Source organism: Micropterus salmoides, unplaced genomic scaffold, assembly GCF_014851395.1.
Source record: "Micropterus salmoides isolate LMB-PRFRI ecotype aquatic unplaced genomic scaffold, ASM1485139v1 Ms_hic_scaffold_2, whole genome shotgun sequence".
In the NCBI taxonomy this organism is placed as follows: Eukaryota; Metazoa; Chordata; class Actinopteri; order Centrarchiformes; family Centrarchidae; genus Micropterus; species Micropterus salmoides.
In genome coordinates, this window is record NW_024041150.1 from 29,138,267 (window position 1) to 29,158,035 (window position 19,769).

The 19,769-nt window shown below is 40.0% G+C and overlaps 1 protein-coding gene across 1 annotated transcript in view; it reads right to left on the bottom strand.

The window, feature by feature from the left end:
• The window catches only part of si:ch211-168d1.3 (ras and Rab interactor 2), a 37,339-nt gene that overhangs the window by 4,681 nt on the left and 12,889 nt on the right, over nucleotides 1–19,769 (bottom strand). Inside the window, exons 2-11 of the mRNA XM_038732746.1 lie at nucleotides 15,394–15,537; nucleotides 13,531–13,645; nucleotides 13,241–13,313; nucleotides 12,556–12,647; nucleotides 11,150–11,313; nucleotides 10,506–10,790; nucleotides 9,009–9,558; nucleotides 4,186–4,494; nucleotides 3,429–3,560; nucleotides 1,103–1,272 (exon numbers count right to left, since the gene is read on the bottom strand). Of these exons, the coding sequence (XP_038588674.1) occupies nucleotides 1,103–1,272; nucleotides 3,429–3,560; nucleotides 4,186–4,494; nucleotides 9,009–9,558; nucleotides 10,506–10,790; nucleotides 11,150–11,313; nucleotides 12,556–12,647; nucleotides 13,241–13,313; nucleotides 13,531–13,645; nucleotides 15,394–15,537 (2,034 nt within the window). The remainder of the gene's footprint in view (nucleotides 1–1,102; nucleotides 1,273–3,428; nucleotides 3,561–4,185; nucleotides 4,495–9,008; nucleotides 9,559–10,505; nucleotides 10,791–11,149; nucleotides 11,314–12,555; nucleotides 12,648–13,240; nucleotides 13,314–13,530; nucleotides 13,646–15,393; nucleotides 15,538–19,769) is intronic.

Consider the following 19,769-nt stretch of genomic DNA (forward strand, 5'->3'; position numbering starts at 1 on the left):
AAAACCCATCAGGTTCCTCTCACTCCTACTACTGATCCTAATTCCATTTGCAGGAATCCTCCGCTCAGAGTCAAAACAACCAATCAGAGGCAGGAGAACTTGGTGTCAATCACTACACGTGTAAACACTGCACAGGCCCTCTGCTCGCCATTGGTCTCACTCAGTCAAGCTTAACATCTTCAGCGAGGCGCTTCAGAAGTTTTGCAAACGTGATGTCAATAAGAGAACTGCCCATTCCTCCTCTGCCAACAGCATGTTGTACAAAACACGTGTGTGAACACGTCGCGGCTCCACATGGGGCTTCTGGTTCAGTATGTTCGATACCATTACGCTCGTATCAACGAGTGGCAAAGAGGCATGATGACAAACAGTAGGGAATGTCTTTTGAGGGGGAAAAGTGGTGTACTAGCCTCTCATGCCGCTGTTAGATGTGGGATTTTCGTTAACGTTGTGGGTTTGGTGGGAGGGGCTTAGAGGAGTGATATCAGCAGCAGAGAGAGACTTGGAAGGTTTTGCATTGTGTGGACTTTTATTTGTAACAAAGTATTTTTACGGTGTGATACTGCTACTTTTACTTAAGTGAAGATCGGAGTACTCCTTCAAACAACTGCCTTCGGCCGAACTCCATCCCAAAGCAACATACAACAACCCCAGAACCCCAGTAGTTTTGCCATGGTAAGGTCCAAAAAAATATCAACATGGGCAAGTATTTGGAACGTCTATATTTTAGAGAGTAGCATCACTTAGCATCAAAGTATTTTTCTCTTGCAAATGCTTTAACATATATCCCAAGTACTCATGAGTTCTGAAGCCATAAATTTCACGTATTCAAATTACAAAAATACATTTGGTATTTTCACTAAAGCTTCCTCAGTTTAATGTTGTTGTTATGTCATTCACACAGTACAGTGCAGTATATCCCATTGAATTGTTTCACTGCATAAAAAGCAGGAGTTCCTATTGTCTGCACATCAAACAGCACTTCACACAGGCCAGCTATGTGTGACAGCTATAAAGCAGATTACTGTACAAACCCACTCATGGTCTAACACTACCAGTGTCTATGTGGTTCACTACTACAATCAAAACATCTGGTACATACCTGGCTGTGCTGGTTCTCCTTTTGTCTCTGGGCCTCTCGGCTCCGTCTGCAGCTCCACTCCTTCAGCGCCTCCTGGGCCTCTGGAGTCAGGCAGCCTGAGAATGGCTGCTCCCTGTCCAGGCTCTGGATCAGATACAGGCTGGCATACACACTGGTCAGGTAGTACCCTCCTTATACCAAACAAAAACAAACAAAAAAGAGTAAAGATTTCAAAAAGAGAAAGAGATAAAAACCCCACTCAACCTTGCAGCACATAAGACTTAGCTTCTAGTAGCTAGTGAATGAGAGCCAAATAGTCTTAAGTAAACACTTAAGACAATCATCTAATAATTGGAAACTAATTTTAAAACTTTTGTTTGTTAATTGAGTTGTCATGGGAGAAAACTATTTAGATAATAGATTAAATCATTTTTAAAGAAAAAATGCTAAATCTTCCTGCCTATATTTGGGACAGGCCTTTATTTTCTTTCGCACAAAACTCTTGCTCAGCAAAGAAGGAAAATAGGCTACTATTGAACTGTTTATTTCACCTAGTATCAGTATTACTTGTATAAAAATGTGGCTTTTTTCATCTCATTTGTTTATGTTATGCCGGTAAATCTGAATTTTTTACATAAAAAAATTAACTGACCGATTGAACTGTAGAGAATCTAACTAATCTGACGATGTGTAGAATGCCCACATTGACAAAAGTTTAAAGCATCTTAGCTCAAGCAGGTGACCTAGTCGGCTATAAGAGGTTATAAACATTTAAAGAACTTCAATAAAAATCAGACTAGGCTTCTAACTGAAACCTGCGTTTATTTGCCAAAACGTTTAGCCACACCAGGCTAAGGGACAGGGGTCTAATTGGGACTAGGCTTTTGATTGAAGTTTTACAGTATATTAGGTTTTTGTACTGTTTTGCTAAAACAAGCAGTTTAAATATATGTCAACTTTGTTATGAAAGTCTTCGAGCAGGTCATTTAATCTTATCTCAGAAGACAGTCTTGTCTTACAAAGCATTGTATATTGAAACCTATGAAACAACGTAGTACCAAACCAACTATGAAGGAGACTTCCTGTCTGGGGATTTTTATCCTTCCGAGACCAACACAGACTCACTAAGTGTGCAAATAAGGTTATTCACCTCTCTATACATGTGTGAAGATTCTCTTGGATGCTGGTTCAAGAGAGGACACCTGTCTTACTTAAGTTACCCAAGAGTCATGTTGTGTGTCATTCAAGCCGCATGCAACACTTTCTGCATAGAGCCAGCCAGTCTGTCTGTAATAAAATAAACTAAAGATTATCTCGACCTTGGGTTACCTAGGAGATGGACCTCAGAGTGCATCCTTATCAAGACGTCTGCATCAGTCAGTCGACCAAGCAGACAGAGAGGAGGGACAGAGTCTGACCTACTGTTTTGGAGAGTCACGGGCTGCCACCTTTGGCTTACTGTAGCTCAGCAATTAACCCTAACGACTCTACATTTATTAAAGAGGTGGTATTATGCTCATTTCAGGTTCAAAATCCAAAAAATATTTAGGGGTTGTACCAGAACAGGTTTACATGGTTTAATTTTCAAAACAACACCATTTTTTTTTTCATACTGCACATTGCTGTAGCTCCTCTTTTCACCCTGTGTGTGAAGGCTTCGTTTTAACTATGGAGTGATACATCTGGTCTCTAAATGATCTTTGTTGAGAGTTGCAGATGCGCAGTTGCTAGTTAAGGACTATTAGCCAATCAGAAGCAGAGAAGGTCGGGTCGTGAGAAGCCAGTAAACAGCTTCGGTTCAGCTGTAGGCTACATGTTGCTGACCAGTTTGGCAACATGGACTGGAGCAGAGTGGTGAGTTATTAATCTGTAACAAAAGTATCTTTCATCCATAAAGTTTTAACTGAGCTCTGTCTCTACATCACAGTAACAACTTCATGTCCGTTGACTGCCTGGAGGGTAGCTAGTGTTTGGAAGGGTGAGGAGAGGTGTGTGTGCTGCAGCTCTATGTTTTTGAGGGCGTGTCAGAGTAGCCACTTGGCGAGCGTTATATGAGGCGCATTTAGCTTTTATACGTCACAAGGATGAAAGGGGCTTTTTCACTTTGCAAACCTATTACATGCACAAAAAAAGGTAAATAACTCAATAAAGGAGAGGTAAAAGCCAAAAAGCATAATACCACCTTAACTTATATGAAGGTTGTCACGTCTTTCTGCACTAGTACAAGATCATTGCTGTACTATACTGACGTGCTAGTTCCTCTCACAGACAGACAATCTGTTATTGGTCAAAGTTTAAGCGCAGCTCCTGAACAGCTGACAGGTAACATTTAGAGTTTAGGTCGTACCCTCTCCTCCCAGCCAAGAGGGCTCCAGCAGCTCCATCATGTACTCCACCTCTATCAGGATATGAGGCCTGTTACACTCCACAATCACGTAAGACAACGACGGCAGGAAGTCATCCCAACTCACTTCCTGTCCTGCAGAGAAAATAACAGGAGAACAGTATAAGGGTAATCTTTCATCTTAGATTTTTTTAACCCAGGTTACTGATCATTTGAATTAAATAATTTATATATAGTGGCAAAAAAGTCTTTTTAGACCAGTTTCGACCAAATCTGTGTTTCACAATTAAACAATCCCACCACCTAGCCTGGCATAGTTAGCTTCCTAATTAGATTTTGTAAATGTTAGATTGATAAAAATATGAAAAAAGTATGTATGTAAGTATATAAGTATAAATATGCACCAATTCCAAAATTATACCCGATATTCCACTGTACTGACATGACAATGCAGCAGGTCATGATGAAGAGCAGACAGGTCGTGCTACAGCTCACACAGATCCAGTATGTCTGAAGCGTAGAGCTGTTCAAAGTGACAAGATACTTGCTTTGCAAATTTTGTTGTTGTCCAGTTTGTTTAAAAACTTTACATCAAATTTCCAGTTTTATGCATTTTAGTTGACCATCCTCCTCCGAGAATGCAGGAACTTGAGATCTATGTAGTTTTTAAATAAGGACGATTACTAATGAGGCTGTTTTTGTTTTTAAAGTTACAGCAGAGCCTTAAAATCCATTAAGATAACTATGTATTTGGTCTCACCGTGTAAGCACCCCATGGCCTTGTGGATGCACTTGCACACTTGCAGCAGCAGCAGCACCTTGTCGATGGGCGAGTGTGTCCTCTGCATGAGGATCAGCTTTTGCTTCACCCTCTCCACCCCGCGGCTATCCGGGACACCCGTCCGCACGCCGAGCCGCTCCATGGCGGCGTCCCCCTTCAGACGGAGCACGTTTTGGGTGAGACGCTGGCTGGTGCCGTCCTGATTGTGCAGCTCAACCAGAGCTTTTTCAAGGTGGGACTTCAGGGGTCTGAGCACACAGGAGAACATGGCCCGCTCCAGAGCCAGGTCTGAGGACAGAGGCAGATTGTTTGGGAGATTTGGCGAAATCTGTCTCCCATCGTTCACTTAAAAGAGCCGGCTCATAGAATGACTGACACATCACTATTTTATTTATTAGGTCATTTGCAAGTAGAGACACATGTCTGCATATCTAGAGGCACTGGCAAGAGGCCCAGAAAGGTGTGCTGCTATTGCAGTGAAATTATTAGGGTGAATGAAAACAGAATCGCTCTGCCAATGTAGAAAATGTTTCAATAAATAGATTTTTAATACATTGCTACCAACCTAAACCCTAATTCCATTATCCATACAGGAAGGATGCATTTTAAACATATACTTAAAATCTAAAACTTTACTCCCTGAAAGATTTACCAAATACCAGTAAAAGGGGTGTTTTGTATGATCGTGCCACACATTGTATCTTTTCCTTAGGACGTCATTTCTGAGAGGCATTAACATACCGAGGAATTTGTTGAATCCCAGGAGCTTCTCCAAACAGGTAGCTAAATGGGTAATGGTTGTGTAACCATAAGCAAATCTCAAGCATCACAATAAGCGGGACCTTATCATTATATTGTGGTTTAGTGGTGCAAGTTTTCAATTAAATTAGCCCAAACTAGCTGACACACAGCAAAGTTCTGCTCACACCATAAAGTGAGATAACAAATTTCATCCATGCCTCCTCTCGAATATAATAGCTCTGAGAACTAGAGCCCGACTGATATGGGATTTATAAGACCGATACGATTTTGAAATTTGAAGATTTAAAAAGCCGATATTCCCAACAAAGATTATCCCTAACATTTGTTACGTGTCGTAATAAAGACCTCATCAAGATAACATGACATAAAGCGATTTAAAAATAACTATGTTTTATTGTAATATTACTTTGAACAAAAGAACAGCTGATCAATCATGTCTTTAACATGCATTTCACACAGACAATGAAATCTGTACTTCAAATACAGATTCTTGTCAAAGCGTGTTTGAAGCCAAACTCTGCGCTTTATCGTGACCAAAGCACCCCTCAACTGATCATTAATCTGCGCTGAAGTAAATCAATTGTATTTTATAGAACAGGTTCCTGTAGTCATTTGTGTATATTTGGGGCGGCAGTAGCTCAGTTTGTAAGGATTAGACTGGAAACCGGCGACCCTCCGGTTCCCAGCTCAGACCAGAGTTGTGGAGTGTGGACTGTTAGCTGGAGAGGTGCCAGTTCACCTTCTGGGCACTGCCAAAGGTGGCCTTGAGCAAACCCCTGAACCCCCAACCACTCGGGGCGCTGCACTGAGTGGCAGCCTGACATCTCTCCGTGTGTTGTTGCATGTGTGTTTACTAATTACAAAAATAACACCAGAGTGAGAACATTGTGGGAGTATTAAAGTATGTCTTCTTCTATTGTGTTATAATAACAGCTGGTGGTGATGGTCAATGCTCGGATAGATGTATAATGCTCTACAGATGTAAAATATTGTTTAAATATTAGCACTTATGGTGGGCAAAATCATTTTTGAGACTGTTTTCATGTTTGGTTATTGATCCCTGATTCCTGGGTGGTGTCCCGTATTTATTCATCCTTATTAATACTTTTTGTAATATAGATAACTTTATTAATGTCCCAACCAGATCCCAACAATGGTTACAACATTATGACTCATAATCAAAATCCCTGATTCAGAATATAAATGGTAGGTATTTTCACTCTCTGTTTTTCCAAAGATCAGCACCGTCAAGATGGTTTGCTGTTGGTCAACAATGAAGATTTGCGTGTCAAAGTTTACCAAAGTTGAAGTCAACGTCCTTTGCTCAGAAGTCTTAGTGTCGGCCTTTTTCATTGCCAAGAAAAAGTTATAGCTACAGTATGTAACTCCCTGTTTTTACATTTCTGTTTGTGAAAATATTAAACCAAGGAGACACAGCCTGTTGATTAAAGTGATCTTTAGAGGTGCTGGTTTGTATATGTTAAAATGATTTAGCAGATTTCCTTGTTTGCATGCTAAGCTAGGCTAATTGCCTCCTGGCTCTTGCTAAGACTTATCACACAGATATGAGAGTGGTATAATCTCACTCTTGCAGAAAGAAAGCAAATAACAGTATTTCACACAATGTTAAATATAAGTTAAATGTATTCCTCAAAAGCCCATTTGAATTCTGTGCTCTCACATGTGGAAACACACACACTCAGTGATTCTCCTGCAGTAGTCTGTGGGCAGTCCTGACTAAGTGGGTAACAATTCTCCAGAGCACACTGTTTTCCACTCACCATCAATATCCTCCCCTCCCTCCTTCATGTATCCCTCCTGTCCTGTATAATCCCCCCCCCACATCTACCTTACTATATATCCCCCTTGTGATTAATCACTCACGCCCTCCATCCTCTGCTTCTCTATGTTCCTCTCCTCCCCTCTCCCAGCATCCCGCTCTTTTTTACCAGCTCTGGAGAGTAACAGATTACATGTAGTGTGACTACACCGTGGTTAGTTACTGGCTAGTTATGAGAAAAGCCGTCTTTTTTTAGCTATTAGTCAGAGATCTGTAACTGATTACTTTTTCAATGTATCCTGCCTATTTCTATCCCTCCCTTCCTCCCGCCCTCCCCTGAATCGTGCTGCTCTTCAAGTGAGCGTGGGACTGTGATATCTTTTTATGATAAACGAGGGGGAGGAAAAAAAATGCTAATTCCTCCCACCGACGCAATGCGAGATAAATCAGAATCAGAGCCCAGGAAGGAAGGACGGGAGGAAGGAAGGCCGAGCGCTCTCCCCTGAAGCCTCTGCTCTTGCCAGGCAACCATCCATCATCACACATTTACACACATTTACACCTGCGAAACACACACTCAGCCGCACACAAAGGAGTCCAAAAAAGAAAAACCTACGCACAGGACTGTGTCAAAAGATCTGACTAGAATCCTTCCAAAGTAACACCCTGCGATGTCTTTACAATAATCACACTTTGAATGCGATTGATGTGAGTGCAGGCGCATTGGGCAGGGCTTTCCTAATGCTGTTTTCTAAATATCACAATGTGAGCTCTAGTGGATGAGCCCCCCACCCCACCCCCACGCAAACTACTTTGTGTTGACAGTGCCTTTCACTGGAGCCTGGGCAGCCCACCATTTATCAGAAAAGGCTGTCTGTTTCCATAGACCTGCGTCCTCTGGCACTGTGCTCTATTGAATCAGTGTTTTCTAATAGTACAGTATTTTTTCTCCACATTTCTCTCTCTCTCTCTCTCCTCCAGTCCCCCCGCTGCACTCACAGTCTCCTCACTGTGATGTGATAAACTAATCATGCATGCATACCAGAAATTCGCAAGGTTGAGGAGACTCAGCTCAAAATGTAACCCAGCACAGTCAGCTAAATTCAATGAAATAATCCACTCAGTGACAGTGATTGAGTTTCTTTCCCGGTAGAATGAAAATTATTTGAATTGTGTAGTTCCACAATGGAAAGGTTTTTTTCACTTTAATTTGAAACACTTTCTAATATGGTATGCTTTATACGATTAATGAATTGAAATTAGACGCAGTATTTGTTCGGATTTTAGGTAAAATGTAAATCTGTCCGTGTAGTTTGGTTCTGCTGTATTGTTCTGAACCTGCCTCCTGACAGGATGTTGGATCAAACAGTCAGGCACAAGGCTGCAAAGCCAAATGTAATAAGTCATCTCTTCTCAACCGCATAGCTTGCTTTGCTGCATAGCCCCGCAGAGATGTAAATTAATGTATAAGTATAAACGTATAAAGTATCATTTCTAAATCATGTATACATGCTTAATTAACGAGGACCCCTTGCCAGGCTGTAAAATTGGTAGGTTGTCAAAAAGACTTCACTTTCTTACACGAATGAACCTGTAAGTAAAGTGTCAGCCTCGTCAAACTGATTACACATTCATGAGTTGCATTCATCTGACTGTAACAGGATTAATTCACATTTGCTTGAAAGAAATTACAAAAAGTGACAGGACATACTTTATCAGGCGATTATAAATTATACTTAATTGCTTTGTGCTTTGTTTAGCAAATCATTTATTAATCATTTATATTTACATTATCCCACTGCTTTGCAAAATAGTAGGAGTATATACACCCGGTAAAGGGACTTTTGTCTCCCAAGTGGCAAGCCAAAACTGGTCCTTATTAATATCTTATTACCTAAAGCGTTAGTAAGTCATGTGGTGACATTGATCAAGCCAGTATTTACAACATATAACCCCCTTTTGGCCATTACAATGTCCCTTAAGCATATAGGATACCTGTACATTGCCAACATTATGACATTTTTGTAATTTTTGTTTCAGCAAAGGTGAATTAATTACTGTGCAATCAGAGAACTGATTAATGTAATTTGTGCAATAAAGTGGAAATTCATTGTGCCTCCTAGGAGTCCAAAAACCATCTGAAAGACATCAGTGAGTATTTGAAAGACATGGTTCATGCAATTGTTCAAATATAATATGTTTTACTTTGGTGTGAGCCATATTGTGTATTGACATATTTACCAGGTTTGTGTTTGTTTACCTTTCTCGTTCTCTGGTACCAGTGTTTCAATGGGAGGCTCCAGCTCGCCGCTGTCCAGCAGGCAACACTTTGCCTGGGACAGAAAGAGTCGCAGACCCTGCAGGAGCTGCACAGAAGTCACACGTGACGACGATGAAGAAGAGGAAGCCAGGGATTTGAGCACCTCTCTCTGTGCCAGGAGGAAGTCCTGAACCATGCCCCCAAAGGTGGAGCGCCTGTCTCTAGACAGTTCCTCCACCAGTCGCGTCAGCCTCTTGTCCGGAGCAAAGAAACACACAAATGCCTCGCTCATACGGTGCATCCCACCACGGCCTCGGGAGCGCACGAGCGGCGGGCGCTGGTAGGTGTAGGTTTGGGCTCGGGCCATGCTTTCTGGATCTGAATCCGAGTCATTGTCCTCGTCCATGCTGCTGAAGGAGCTGCTGCTGTCGAGCTCGGCCAGGGACGGAGCTGGGCGGCGCTCCAGGGCCAGAACAGCCACCTCAATGCCTGGCTCCTCAGCTCGGGCAGACGGCTGGGGCTGCGGAGGCTCCTCCACCTTTCCAGAGGTCTTGGTCAGGACAGAAAGATCATTTTACAGCACGATAATTAAGATTATGTGAATTAATCATACATAGATAGAAGACAAAGGATGATGGCATTGTGTTCTGGTCAATAAAACAGAGGGACTGTATGAATAGAGAAATGACTGAATGGATGAATCAATCAACTGATAGTGAATAGTGACAGGTGAGGAGACCCATATTAAACTCACATTTCATGATAAACATATCATTTCTTAATCTTTGCATGAATAGCCTGAAGTAACCGATGAGTTGAAATAGGAAAGCTGCTTAGTTTGAGACACTTGTTGTTTATATCAGTAGTTCGGGGACCCCTATGGGTCCTGGAGGGGGCTCCAGGGGTCCCCAGCCAAAAGGGGATTTTCCCCCCCACAATATTTCCATCCATAAATAACACAATGACAGAATTTATGAGTAGTTCGGTCATGAGTCTTATACACTTTAGGTAGTAAAACATCTAAAAGCAAAAATCCTATCAGATGAGCGACCCTGGGTCTTATTTAAATCTTAATTTGTGTCAGTTTAGGGGTCCTTGATGGGAAAACCACTGGTTTATATCATTAAAAAACAATAATGTGAATGCCAGATGATTTCCTAAACCTTCTAATATTCACTAGGAAGCATAACAACACACGAACAAAAATAAGTTTGAAACACGTCCTTTCACCCACACTAAAGCACCCAAAAGAGATATTTTAGAATAGCAGTTCTCAAAACAAGGCAGAGCATCTGTTTATGGGTCAGATCAAATCAGAGGATAGTTAGAGCCATTAATATTTTTTCGCTTTCACATCATGTTAATTTTGTTGTGACCCATCAGATATTTTTTATACCCCTTGGGGGGATTAGGGAACCACTTGTTTTAGAAAATGCTGTCCCAAAAAGGCTCAAATGTATCCACATCAGCAAAGTTATGGTCCCTAACACGTATTACTTGTGGCACATAGACAGGCATCATGTCCTCTTCCTCTGCAGACCCAGGTGACACAGCGGGGGTTCTTCTTAGGACCCCTGCCCCGGGGTGAACTCTTCTCTGAGGGTTGGTGCCGGCCTTCTGTAGCCTCTCTGACCCGCCGAGCTGCTCCCCTGACGAGGAAGGTGAGTAGGAACCGACCCCCTCGAGAGACAGATTCATGGAGGACTCGGAGATCCGGAGCCGCATGCTGCGCTTGAAGCGGTGCCGTTTGTTGGAGGCACTTGGGTTCATGAGCTGTGGCTGCTGTAGAAAAGAAAAAGTGGATTCAGTCCTTCATCTAACAAGAGCCAGCTGCTTTATCAAAGTGTTTTTTCAAAGCTATTAGGTGAAGTGTAAGGTGAACAGTAGCTGTACTGGTAGCCATATAGAAAGATAGATTTAGAGGACTTGTAATGGACGTAACTCTGAAAACAGTGAACTTTTCAGGAACTAAACAAAACTTTACAGACCTTTTCACAAATAAATTCTAACACATTTTCAACTGGTTTTCATTGATCTTGCTTAATCCTCCCCTGACATCCTATAAAAGACTGTGTAAAGTTTAAATGAAGGTAAATGGTCTCAGAGAAAGCTAACACAACTACACAACCTTCGCTACTAACCTTGCTAACCTCCAGCTGAAGGAAGAGCGGGTTGATGAAGCAGAGTTTGCCTTGTCTATATCGGTCCTGGACCACTGGCATCTGACCATGGCTGCCGCTGGTTGACGCAACAGGGTCCACTGGTCCATTCTGGATCTCTGAAGCACTCGGCGCGTTCCAGAAATCTAGTGGCCAATCCAGAAATAAGAAGCGCATTTTTCACATTCAATAATTGCAGATATACCAAAGAACTGTCAGATTTTGTTTGCAACAAGGGTGAAAATAGTTTAAAATCAATGTATTATTCACTTGTGTTAAAATGCTACACATTGAACCTTTATTTTTTCACTTAACTGCTTGAGAACTAGAGTAGATTTTGCCATTTTACAAAAGACAGCAATCAAGCAATAAAATACATACTGTGTAATGTAAATGTAAGTACTGAAAGCTGACTAGAGCAGACTGATATTGCAGAACCATGGGGAGAAATAGTCTTTTATCTTTGAGCTGCAGTCCATGACACATGCTGTGTCTTACTTGTGTCATTTTTAGCCACCTTCAAGTCACACCTCGCACTCTTCTGCGGCATTGCATCAGGACATGTTGCCATGTTAAAATAGATGCAAGCGGGCAGTCACTCCTTTAGTCAGTTATTCCTTTACTTTCTCACATGTTCAATGTGTTTCTAAAGAGAAGCTATTACAGAGGAACTTCACTGTGTCCTCACTGTATCCTGTACTGCAAAGTGTTAATTTAAAAATAATGTCTCACTTTAGTTTGATAGTTATCTACATAATGAATGTATGAAACTTTTTTCAAAACTTGCAGGTATGCTCTCTTTTTGGTAGTTGGTTAGTTAGTGGGCAATGTGAAAGTAGCATAAAGAGTGACTTGTAAACAAGAGTCTGCAGCTGTGCTGGTAGTTCTGTGAGGCTAGCATTGGTTTGCTTTAAGCTAAATGCTAACGTCAACATGCTACCATGCATACAATGATGCTTAAATAAATCCAGGTAGATTTACTTCACTATCTTAGTTCAGCATGTTAAAGTTATGCTAATATTTGCTAATTACCACTAAACATAACAGTTGAGGTTGATATCTGTCATTCGTTTTTTCAGGAATTTGGTCATAATTGGACACATTTTAATTCTGACCAGCTGATAATGCTAGATGAAAAGTTTGGTGATCACGTTGATCAAGTTATTAAAATTCATCCTGACGTGGATATGAATGTCTGTCTGCCTAAACGTCATGACAGTTCATCCAAATGTGAGATATTTCCATCTAGCCCAGTCTTAGATCAACCAACAAACAGTGCAATTAGAGCCACCATACTAGCAACACTAAAAGAATAATCTTAGTAAAGTATTATTATTCTTAAAAGACAAAGTTAAGTACTTAGTAAGTTTAGTCTTCAATCAGTGTACCTTGTCCCATGTGTGAGATGGCCTCCAGCTGCCTGTGTGTTGTGGCTTTAGCGATGGCCTCTGGTAGCTGCAGCGGGAAGGGCAACACATCTCTGCAGACAAGGAAAAAAATGGACACTAGAAGAAATTAATTTAAACCTTGAGCATGTGTGTGACCATGAGATTTCCAGAGGATCTTGGCTAAATGCCATCAGGCTCACTGCATGGCCAAAAATGTGTGGACACCCACATGGTGACGTTCACAGCTCATTCCAAAATCATGAGCAGTAATAGTTATCTGCTACTACAACAATCACCCAACCTCCACTCATCTGGGAAGGTTCTCTACAAGTTTTTGGTACCTGGCTGAAGAGATTTGGAGCGAATTATTGAGGCTGATTGGGCATTAAGGCCTGGCCCCCAGGTGACTGGTTTTGGATGGGGTTGAGTTCAGGGCTCTGTGCAGGCCAGTTAAGTTCTTCCACCCCAAACTGGGAAAACTTTATTTATGAAGCTCACTTTGTGTGTTGTAACAGGAAAGGGCTTTTCACAGTCTCACTAAAATATCAGTGAATGCAGAATTAAGGTTTACCTTCATTGGAACTAAGGGGGAAGCCATGAAAAACAGCCCCAACCAAGAGTGTCTGGGACAGTCACGTCCACATACGTTTGACCACAGGGCATATTAGTTCAAATAATACATCACCTGCTGATACAGTAGAAGGCCACCAGTCGACACAGGTCAGGGAAGCTGAGTGCTGAGCTCTCCAAGGCGAATGCTGGTTATAGAACAGACACAGTTTGATTGACAGCTGTGGAGGCAGTGGGAGACTTGTTCAAATCTAACAGGAAATATGGCAGCTGCAAATAATTTGGAGGACCCATCCTCTCTGTCCCACACTACTTCACCCAGTATGAACTGCACCACAAACGGAGAGCAGGGAAATGTAGCATTATGTGGATAACACATGCTAATCTGGCTTGTTTTATACTCACTGGAGTCCTCCTCGCAGATGAAGCACTCCTTAACAGAGGAGGCACTTTTGTCCGCTGTCACTCTCAAACAAAGCACCTTCCTCTGGCTGGAGCTGCATTTACGCACCAAAAAGGTCTATACGCACCAACAACCACCACAGACACAAGAATGAGTGTTAGTCTTTTTGAAACATATTTTCTTTTCACAGGTTTTTTATGAGGAGGTACAGATGGTACAAACAGCAATCTAAATTACAAAATAAAAGCTTCTGTACATAACACTTTCTTGTTAATCTGTTTTTAAAATCGATTTACATGTTTTTAAAAAAAACAAACATTTAAAGTGTGTGAAGGTTCCTATTATATTCATCAAGTAAATGATAATTGTGACTTAATGAGTAGTTCAACATTTTGGGATATGTGCTTATTAATTTTTTTCAGACGGGATGAGCGCTATTTTCAGCAGCGGAACAACAAAACGTTATTATGCAAAATTTGCTTTTAACTTTTATTTTAGCCTACTAAATGTTCTTCTTCTACACTGGGCTTAATATAATTATTTAAATGTGTTCATTATGTTGTTGTTTGCTTACTGTAGCCAACAATTGACTGATTCATTTTAAAATGTAGGCTAATTGACTATTTTGATCTGTAATGAAATTAAGCAATTGTAAAATTAACTAGAACTGCAAGCATTTGTGATTGGGGTCCAAGCAACCCGGCGCCAGCTGCGACCCCTGTTAATTAAAATAGGTTTGTCAGTTGCCGGCGATGTTGCAAAAAAAACCACATCATCGCACAGAGGCGTGTCCTATCCCATACGATTTGGCAGCATCACCCAAACCCGTGGATATAAGGTTTATGAATGTGCGATGTACTGTCGTGTAGTGAACTTTAGCGTTACATTGACTGCTGTGAACAGAGGTCAGTCGTTGGTGTTTAAAAAATCCTGAATATTCGAATCCCAAAATTGAAAATTGGATACTTACCCAATGAATAAATGGCTGGACCCAAATATGTGAATATTCGTATTTGAATATTCGAATAATCAGGTCCAGCCTTAGCTTAAAAAGCAGAAGCCTGACGAAACAGCTAGCCCAGCATTCTCCCTATAAAACCACAAATTGTCATTACATTTCTGTTCATGTAGGCCTACTACCTGGAAAACAAGATGCAGTTTTTAAATTGTTAAAAAAATTATTTTTAGAAAAGTTTGCCCTGCTTCTAGTGTTTAGGCTAAGCTAGGCTAATCGTCTGAGAAAGTGGGTGAAAAAGTGTATTTTATTTAATAAAGATAAAATAAAGAAAAATTTTGTTAGCTACTGGTATACTATCAGTGCCTCAGAAGAGCTGTAGTGGTTGACAACAAAAGAACAAAACAATTCTTCATGACTGGGCATTTTAAAGTGAATATTCACATTTCCCAAAATGTTGATCTATTTACTTTTAATGTTTTTGATCAAGTTTAACAAATGTTTTCTTTCATTTTTGGCAAAATTAAGGTTCAAAGCATCACAACAATATGGGCGTGCCAAGATGACTGACAGTTTGGGCTATTGGGAAATATGTAAGGAAATAAATGAAAATAAATAAACGTAAAAATAAAATTTAAATAAATAGATAAATGTAAAAACATATACAAAAATAAGTGAGCAAATATAGATATAAAAGAACAAATCAATATGAAAATATTTAGAAATTACAAATAAATGTGACATTTATGTATTTATTATATTCACTCTTTCTTATATTTACACATTTATATATTCATTCTTTATTCAATCATTATTGCATCTATTCCTACTTTAAATAATTTATTGATTGTTGTGACACTTTGAGTTCCCCAGGTAAGACATATGAGTGAAATAGCTGACTTGTCCGTACCCCAACAGGTTCTCTGAGCAGCATATAGAGGGCAGAGTCCTGGTTGAGAGACAGCTGCAGCCACACAGGATGTGTGAGCAGCAGACGATCCAGGACACTGAAGGCCCGCTGGGAGCCTCGCTGGGAACTGCCCACCTCCTGCATCTGAAACATATGTACAAATATATTGTACAACAACCATCAAATAAGTTTCCTCTTCCAATTATTTCAGCACCAAAAAATGTATTTCTAGGGCTACTTTCTATTCAATAAAAGGAAAGTTGAGATTAGCTTCTGGAACAAGAAAATTAAGTCCCAACTCTTGTTTGTTTTGTTTGTTAGAACATTAATTTCCATTTAAAAAATTGCATTTTATTTTTTATTATCAGAAAGATTTTTTTTGTGTCTTTTTGTCAGCGAGTCATATTAGCAAATATTTAGTTTGACCAGATTTTCCTTTAGAGCTGTGCCCAGAGTTAAACCTACGCACTATACTTACTTAGTAAAAAGTTGTTTGCGTAAAGGTGATCATAGCTGCATATCCACATGCACATTCACACTGCATGCAAGCATTTACAATTCAAATGTATTGCTGAGGACCAAGTTTGTTGCTTTAAATATGGTGGGCTGGAGAGGTAAATAGTAAGTAAAATGGATGTCTGTGAAGATTCTCAGTCATACATGTTATAGGTCAAATCAAGGCCAACTGGACTTGGCTGAGGTTACTTTAAGATGTTTCATTATCAAGGTGATGGATACCAATTGATTCGTTATTGTTCCTGGCTATTGTAATGACAGTCGTTATGGTTCTTCTAGTCACCTGAGGCCAAGTTTGAACAACTGTATCCAAATGTAAGCGTTTGTCCAGCTTCCTGGGAAGTTATTAAATGACAGCATTGTAAGAGGGGATAAGTGGTGTTACAGACCTTCTCCCTGTTGGGAGATGGTCTCTCCACTCTGGTGTAAATTATTCATTAGAACAGTCAGGAGCAGAAACGCACCAGGTGGTATCCATCACTTTGGTAATGACCCCACAGAGGTTAAAATAGCTGTGACTCACTGCCAGTCAGTTAAGTTACGTAAGTTACACAGGTAACGTTACTTAACTTGTGTAAGTTAAGTGACGTACGTAACAGTTATTTTAACCCAAACCATGATCTGTTCCTCAACTTAACCAAGTTTTTTTGTTGGCTCGACCTTATGAAATTGCAATGTTTCACAACGCTAACTTGACCGCGGAGTCCTCAACATCGCAAAACAACGCTAAAGGGGTTGTTCCCAGGTTTTTAAAAAGCAGCGCCAAGGGGTTTTGACCAATTCACCATATGTCCATAAAATGTTTTGGCTTTGCTGCATGTCATGATCATACCCTTCTCTCCCCATGTTTACTGTGTCTTTCCCTACACTGACTGTCAAATAAAGACCCAAATTAATCTTTTAAAAAAGAAAAGAAGGCAAATAAAATCTTTGATTATAAATCCAATGTGTATCTAATATCTAACTGGCTCTCATTTAGCTGAAAATCTGCCGTTCATCTCAGTGTTCACGTCACAATTAATTATTTAATTAATTAAAATTCAGGAAATCCAATTAGACTGTGACTGCATTACCAAAAATCAGATTCGTGTCTGTTTCAGTTTGCCAGTCTGCCTATAAACATTTACATATCAGATATAATGTAATTTCTTTCAATTAATCGTGTGCTCTCTAAAAGCAAACTTCAGTTTAAAGTTTTAAAGCAGCTTCTCATCCTTCTGATCTGTCAAAGTGTTCATGCATGTTGTACACCTCTCCTCCTTCTGTTTTCACTTAAACAACAGCATAAATATTTCTAAAGATTGAATGTTTATTAACTTACACTTTCTGGGGGAAGTCCTACTTAAAACAATCTCTCAGTCTGAACTTCGGGTTTTCCTTAATTTTGTCCCTTTAATGTTAACATTCAATCATACTCTCTCTCTCTCTCTCTCTCTCTCAGATTGGCTTGCTGCTGGATGTCACACTGTGTGGGCTGCTGGTGAACGCTTGTGAGCGTAGCAGCAGATGGTTGCCATAGCAACTTGGGCCTACACATCCTACCAGGCATTCCCACTCAGTGAAACACCCTTTCTCTGACAACTTGGAGATGCGCGTGCACCCACGAACACACACACTGTATTTATACAGTATACACACACCACACAGTATTATAAAGGTTTCCTGTGGCGCAGAGGTGTTTTATTTCTAGGAAGCTTTTTTATTTTTTGGAGACAAAAAAAACAACAAATAAATAAATAAAGCAATGATTGTGCTGCTCCGAAATCAGATGCAACAACCCTTTTTCAGTGGTATTAGAGGAAGAATTATGAATATTGTTTTCATTCAGTAACTCATTAGAATTTTTCCTCACCCTTATTACATAACTCTCCCCTCCTGTATGGGACACCATCCATCCATGTGCCAATCTGCATGAGCAGTTAACAGTAAATAGCATCAGAGGGGTTAGGAATCAAGTACAGCAAATATATAATAAAAAATATATAATTGCTGTTTGCTGATAATATGTAATATATGTAATAATAATAATAATCAGATTTTTTCTGATGGCTGATAACTTAAAAAACAACAACTTTACATTCTGTGTAAAAATGAGAATTATTAAGTTTGCTAAAGCAAAAAAAAGAAGTTGTTTGGTTGGAGTTAGCTAAACATGGCAGACGTGTCAATCTTACAATTTCTTCAAAAAAACTGATTTGTATATTGGGATACCTGACAAAGAATTTAAGACCAAAAATACAGAATCAGATATGTAAGGATTGGAACAGTGAGTTGGTCAGCTTTAATGTTAGCATGCCTGGCTAACTAGCTTTCTACCTACAGTACTAACATTATCCCAGGTCACAGAGGTAACCATCGGTTTCTCTAAAAGATAACTAAATGGCAATGTTTTAAAAAACCCAAAATGATGATTACCTCTGTGACTAGAGTATATGCTAATTCACTTGCAAGGACCACACAATCAACACGTACGATTAAATGATTTATTGATTGAAACAGAAATATACAGTTGATGAATAGACATTCAAAGCGTTGTGGGGAAGCTACGATAGGGAAATCAGCCGTAGCACCCGGGCATGATGGACACCCTTATAACCCTATGGAGAGGAAGAAGGAGATCAGGAGGCAGAACAGAGAAAGGGGTAGGGGAGGGGGAATGCAGAATGTGAGAGCGAAGAAGAGGAGCTGGGACATGTGGGTATTTATGGAAATGCTGGCGATGACGTGGTTGATGTGTGGTCCCGCTCCTGAAACTCTGCTAATTAGCTCCACTACATGAGAGGCACAACCTGGGGCTAGTAGTAACCTGGCATTTCTTCCGAATGCAAGGGGCATGGTATTAGCTTTATACATTAGTCTATAGGGTTACAGATCAGGTTTGAATAATATATATCATATATCAGTCTAGAAGGATCTGTTCTTTATTTAGTTTGAGGAAGTTTACACTCCAGCAACTCCGGCCAAAGTTGCACTAGATAGCAAAAGCCAAACTTAATCTTCATCCTCAAATCCTTTCATCTTATAGATGGGTTTCTTGTATACAAACATTACTAGATGCACGTGCAGTCAGGTGGAAAATCCGCTTTGGTAGCCGGTCAGAACCACTGCAATCAACATCGCGAACAATTCTACATCTAATTTTTTTAAGCATCTGCTGAAGCAGCAACGTGAAACATAGCATTAACATAACTAGTTACTTTTAATACCCAGTAATGAGTAAAGTAATATTTTTACTTTTTAAAGGAGTGATAAGTAAAAAGTAACTCATTAAAATTATTGGGTAATTTGCCCAACACTGCTACTAGATTTGCCGTACAGACTGATAAGCCGCGAAGACAGAGTTCTTCTTTCTGCCCCCTGGTTGCATCTCTGTGATGACGTTGCACAGAAACCTGTCTATAAAAGAGAAGCATACTGGAGCATATGTCTGTCATAAGCAACCATTCATGGGTTATGTTAGAAAAAATACAATTTATTTATTATTAATTTACAGTATGATATTTGGACTGCTCTCTCTTGAATTACACTATATATCCTGTATCACGACAATGTATAGTATGTAGTCTGGGTGCATATTTAAGACCCATTTTGTTTTGTTTTAAAATGTCAGTCAGCTGACTACTTTAAAAAGTTAGCTGGACTGTTTAAGCAGTTGATAGAGGTTTTGCCTTCGCTTTTCATAGTTAGCTACAGTTGATAAGATCTGATGGCAAGAATCATTATTTCAGACAACAACATCATCGATCATTGGCTAGAAATAAGAAGCCCCTTTTTGTTTACTTCTGTGTGAAATCAAGACCCATTGTTCAGGAAATTTCTGCAATTTTTTCTGTCATCGTTATTTTAGTAAACGGCATGTG